Genomic DNA, 5,468 nt, shown 5'->3' on the forward strand with positions numbered 1-5,468 from the left:
AAAGTCCTATGGTGACCTACTAGGGTATTCTTTTATATTGTTTATGATGTAAGTGTAAAATACTTAATGATCCCTTTCATAAATCTCTTTTATAAGTAACAAGGAAGACTTGATGTCATTGGCCATCCTTATCCTGAGTACAACCTATATAGCTTTAAGCGCTCCTCCAGTTTCCTGATAAATGGAGGAGGGAAATTAATCTGCACATAAGATTGAATCTAATACTAGGTGTCATTTCATGGCTGTCAAAATTTCCCCATACCACTTGGTGGGGCTATTTTCTCACGTGGTCTTTGTTCTAAGTCTGGAGAGACTTTGCTTTGTTCTTCCAATATCTGCACTGCCTCTGATTTGAAAAAGACAAACTTTTCTCAATGGTGGTTTTATGGCTCTTCTATAGGATTCTATCTCTAGGGAACTTTCTTTTGAAGTAAACACTGGAAAACAGACACATCCAAAACGCACTAATTGCCTCCTTTCCTAGACATCAGTCCAACATAGCTGTTGGAATACCGAATCCCATTATTTGCAAGGCTTCTGCCTGCAGTTTTCTAAGCAGACTCTGGGCGCCGCTGTTGGCCAACTGCTGCAAAAGCTGGAGTCCAGGATCCACCGGGTGTTTTCTGCGCAGTCACAAAAGCAAGTAGAAAGGCGAGGGGTCCGGACTCCGGCTCACTGCTCGGCAAATCTGATTCCGGAATACCGACTGGGATGCCTTCAAACTGGGAGCCTTGAGTTTTCTACGCGGTGGAAGTAGATATTTAAACACAATTTGTAAAGAAAGCATCTTCTCAATGCCAGAGGCTGCAGCAGGGCTCGGAAGGATGGGAACCAGGGCTAAGCAGAGGAGCAGGACCCCGCGGCGGTGGCAAGTACTCTTTCTCTTCCTGCTGCCTTTGTTCTGCGGGGCGCTCTCCGAGCAGATCCGCTACTCTATTCCGGAAGAAATGGCCAGGGGCTCTGTAGTGGGGAATCTCGCTAAGGACCTGGGGCTGCGGGTACGGGATTTATTGACCCGCAACCTCAGAGTTAGTGCAGAGAAACAATACTTTGCCATAAACACGGAGAATGGGAACTTACTTGTGAGTGACAGAATAGATCGGGAATCGCTCTGCCCTCAAAACCCTGTGTGTGTCGTGCCCTTAGAGATTGTAGCAGAGAACCCTCTAAATGTTTTTCACGTAAACGTGATGATAGAAGATATAAATGACAATCCACCTCATTTCCCCCAAAATAGCACTGTTTTACAAATCAATGAACTTGCAACTCCAGGAACTCGGTTTGACTTGGAATCTGCTATAGACGCAGATGTAGGGCCTCACTCTCTCCAGAGTTACCAACTCAGCTATAATGAGCACTTTTCTCTAATGGTAAAGGATAAAGCTGAAGGCAAGAATGCCCCGGAATTGGTGTTAGAAAGGCCCCTGGACCGGGAACAACAGAGCTCCCATCTCCTGGTCCTGACAGCGGTGGATGGAGGTGACCCGGTCAGAACGGGCACCACTCAAATTAGGATTGAGGTTACTGACGCCAACGATAACGCCCCAGTGTTCAGTCAGGATGTGTACAGAGTAAGCCTTCCAGAGAACTTGCCCCCAGGCACCTCTGTGCTAAAGGTGACAGCCACCGACCAGGATGAGGGCATCAATGCGGAGATCACATACTCCTTCAAAATACCAGGAGATGTTGGAAGTACGTTTACGCTAGACCATCAAAGTGGAGAAATTAAATCCAAAAACCCTATAGACTTCGAAATCAGTAGCAGTTATACCATAATCATGGAAGCCAAGGACGGCGGAGGCATGGCCACCAAATGTAAAATTATACTCGAAATTCTAGATGAGAATGACAACGCCCCAGAGGTGGTGTTCACTTCGGTGTCTAGTTCCATAACCGAGGATGCAGAGCCCGGGACGGTGATTGCTTTGTTCAAAACACACGATAAAGATTCCGGAGAAAACGGAAAGGGTTATATGCCTCATAAAAGAGGACGTTCCTTTTAGAATTCAATCTTCCGCCAATAATTACTACAAGCTGGTGACAGATGGGGCCCTGGATCGGGAACAGACCCCGGAGTACAATGTGACCATCACAGCCATCGACAGAGGCAAGCCGCCCCTCTCCTCCAGCAGAAGCGTCACCCTATACATCAGGGACGTCAACGACAACGCCCCGGTTTTCCAGCAGTCAGCCTACCTGGTCCATGTGCCAGAAAACAACCCGCCCGGGGCCTCCATCGCGCAGGTCAGCGCCTCCGACCCCGACCTGGGACCCAACGGCCAGGTGTCCTACTCCATCGTGGCCAGCGACCTGGAGGCACGGGCGCTGTCGTCCTACGTGTCGGTGAGCGCGCACAGCGGGGTGGTGTTCGCGCAGCGCGCCTTCGACCACGAGCAGCTGCGCGCCTTTGAGCTGACGCTGCAGGCGCGCGACCAGGGCTCTCCCGCGCTCAGCGCCAACGTGAGCCTGCGCGTGCTGGTGGGCGACCGCAACGACAACGCGCCCAGGGTGCTGTACCCGGCGCTGGGGCCCGACGGCTCTGCGCTCTTCGACACGGTGCCGCGCGCCGCGCAGCCGGGCTACCTGGTCACCAAGGTGGTGGCGGTGGACGCGGACTCGGGACACAATGCCTGGCTGTCCTACCACGTGCTGCAGGTCAGCGAGCCCGGGCTCTTCAGCCTGGGGCTGCGAACCGGCGAGGTGCGCACAGCTCGTGCTTTGGGCGACAGGGACGCGGCTCGCCAGCGCCTGCTGGTCGCTGTGCGCGATGGGGGACAGCCACCTCTCTCTGCCACCGCCACGCTTCACCTGATCTTTGCGGACAGTGTTCAAGAGGCACTGCCAGACCTCAACGACCATCACACACCTTCTGACCCCCAGGCTGAGCTGCAATTTTACCTGGTGGTGGCCTTGGCCTTGATCTCCGTGCTCTTCCTCTTGGCGGTGATTCTGGCCATTGCTGTGCGCCTGCGACGCTCCTCTAGCCTGGCTACCTGGCGCTGCTTTCAGCATAGTCTTTGTACTAAGACTGGACCGGGGATTTCTCCCAACTACAACGAGGGAACTTTGCCTTATTCCTACAATATGCATGTTGCCTCGGATTCTCAAAAAACAATGTTTAATTTTCTCTCTATGACGCCAGAAATGGTCCCGCCACAAGATCTTTCTAATGAAGCATCCTCGATAGTAAGTGTCACTGAGGAGAATAATAAGTTAAGCTCTAACGCTGTTGTTTCTACTCACAAGAGTTTCAATGAATGCCTTTCATCCGCAAATGGTTTGCTTTAATTTTCTTTATTAACTACAAAGAGGAGAATGCATGAGAAAAGGCTTTAAAAAGAGGACATAGGAATGATTTTTATAATATTCAGGCACTTTTGCTAGGGATTATTTGAATCCCAGTGAGTAGGTCAATTTTATGCCTTCCCCCCCCTCAAATTCACCTGTATATGTCTTCCCAATTTAAAAAAATAGTATTTTATGGTCGGCCTGCCAAACGTGCTTATCCTCGGAATATAAATATTTACATTCACGAAAGCACAACAGTGAGAATTTTTCTTACATTTTAATGGGCTTCCAAATGTATTGCTAATAATTATCAGTAATTGGAATTAGGTGTGTTACCCAGAAAAAGGTAAGTGTATATTATTCTTTGGATTACTAATTTTCCTGCACATTCTTTTGAAATATAATGTATTAGTAGATTATAGAGTACTACCCTTATTTCCAGTAAATGCAAGTTGGAATGCTTCAATTTTGTTCTAAAAATGTTCAATGGTAATGTGTCTACTATAAACTTCCAGTGATTTCCATAATGTGTACAATCACATTTCTTATTTTTAGGTTTCCATATTATCATGAAAGATTGGTTTTTAAATGTAAATGTCAACACTCTGTTTAAGCAGTTCTTTCATTTAGGCAAATTTAAGAATCTATGAAAAATTTTGCCCCAACTTATAGCTGAGTGAGGAATTTTAAATTATTCTATCATATGATTTCTCAGCATGGAAAAGTCCTAGGGAGATGTCCCATAATAGGAATGTTGTGGGGGGTATTGGTGATGTCAACGCAGGTGCACTACAATGAAGGATAGAATTACTGTGTATAGAAATTTCAAGTTCATTTGAAAGCTCATGGGAATATCAGAATATGCCTACAGCTACAGAAAATAATCTTAGGACAGTGGCCCTGTGTCAAATTTTTTGGGGGAAATAAAAAGAAGCTTCCTGAAGTTTCCATTAAAACAAAACCAAAAAAAATATCGTTTTAATCGGCTCCACTTCCATCCCTATTTGAAGAACAGTAGGTGGAGCTATTTGAGGTCTAAAAACCAAAAATCTTTTCTCGGAGTTCAAGATTGTGCAGTAATTGGTTAGGACTCTGAGCGCCGCTGTTCACCAATCAGGGAGAGAAAAGCAGAGCGATCCTTCCTGCCGCTGTGCACGCGCCTGAAGCACAAAGCACAGCCAGAAACTAACCATCTCCCCCTGGACTGCGAGGAAACTGAACGGAGGGGCTCTGGTCCCCCGGTCCACGGATTCCAAGGACGGACCTAGCGGTCCTGACATCGACCTCGGTGGTGAAGGGAAGAACTGGAAATAACTCTCCAGGAAAGTGCAATGATTCCTGCGCGACTGCACCAGGACTGCAGAGGGCTGGTCCTGCTGGGAGTTCTCTTGGGGATTCTGTGGGAACCTGGATGCACCCAAATCCACTATTCGGTTCCCGAGGAGCTGGAAACAGGCTCTAAGGTGGGCAACATCGCCAGGGATCTGGGGCTGGAGGCCCGGGAAGTGCAGGAGCGCGGAGTCCGCATCGTCTCCGGAGGTAGGACGCAACTTTTCGCTCTGAATCCCCGAAGCGGCAGCTTGGTCACCGCGGGCAGGATAGACCGGGAGGAGCTCTGTATGGGGGCCGTAAAGTGTCAGCTAAATCTGGAGATCTTGATGGAGGATAAAGTGAAAATATACGGGGTGGTGGTAGAAGTGAGGGACATTAATGACAATGCCCCCTCCTTCCGGGGGAAGGTGACTTAGAAATAAAAATGAGTGAACACGCAGCCACTGGGATGCGGTTCCCCCTTCCCCACGCTTGGGATCCGGATATCGGCAAAAACTCTCTCCAGAGCTACGAGCTCAGTAACAATACTCACTTCTCCCTGGCGGTTCAAAGCGGAGCGGACGGTAACAAGTACCCAGAATTGGTACTGGAGCGCGCCCTGGACCGCGAGGAAAAGGCGGTTCACCACCTGGTTCTCTCAGCCTCCGACGGCGGCGACCCGGTGCGCACTGGCAGCGCGCGCATCCGCGTGACGGTCCTGGACGCGAACGACAACGCCCCCGCGTTCGCGCAGCCCGAGTACCGCGTGAGCGTCCCCGAGGACGCGGCTGTGGGCACCGCGCTGCTGCGGGTGAACGCCACCGACCCCGACGAAGGGGCCAATGCGGAAGTGATGTATTCCTTCCGGT

At 49.6% G+C, this 5,468-nt stretch overlaps 2 protein-coding genes across 2 annotated transcripts in view; both read left to right on the plus strand.

Annotated features, from left to right (window-relative positions):
- Positions 1 to 482: 482 nt before the first annotated feature.
- LOC102422281 (protocadherin gamma-B2-like) lies at positions 483 to 3,395 on the plus strand. The gene is given in 2 exon segments (XM_014450863.2): positions 483 to 1,973; positions 1,975 to 3,395. Coding segments are annotated over 2 exon segments (2,493 nt in total). The 5' UTR covers positions 483 to 794; the 3' UTR covers positions 3,289 to 3,395.
- An 11-nt stretch (positions 3,396 to 3,406) lies between these two features.
- The window catches only part of LOC102422578 (protocadherin gamma-A12-like), a 3,637-nt gene continuing 1,575 nt past the window's right edge, over positions 3,407 to 5,468 (plus strand). The window contains 2 exon segments of the mRNA XM_014450862.2: positions 3,407 to 5,027; positions 5,030 to 5,466. Coding sequence (XP_014306348.1) covers positions 4,620 to 5,027; positions 5,030 to 5,466 — 845 coding nt within the window. The 5' untranslated portion in view covers positions 3,407 to 4,619.

Source organism: Myotis lucifugus, unplaced genomic scaffold (assembly GCF_000147115.1).
Source record: "Myotis lucifugus unplaced genomic scaffold, Myoluc2.0 scaffold_4445, whole genome shotgun sequence".
In the NCBI taxonomy this organism is placed as follows: domain Eukaryota; kingdom Metazoa; phylum Chordata; class Mammalia; order Chiroptera; family Vespertilionidae; genus Myotis; species Myotis lucifugus.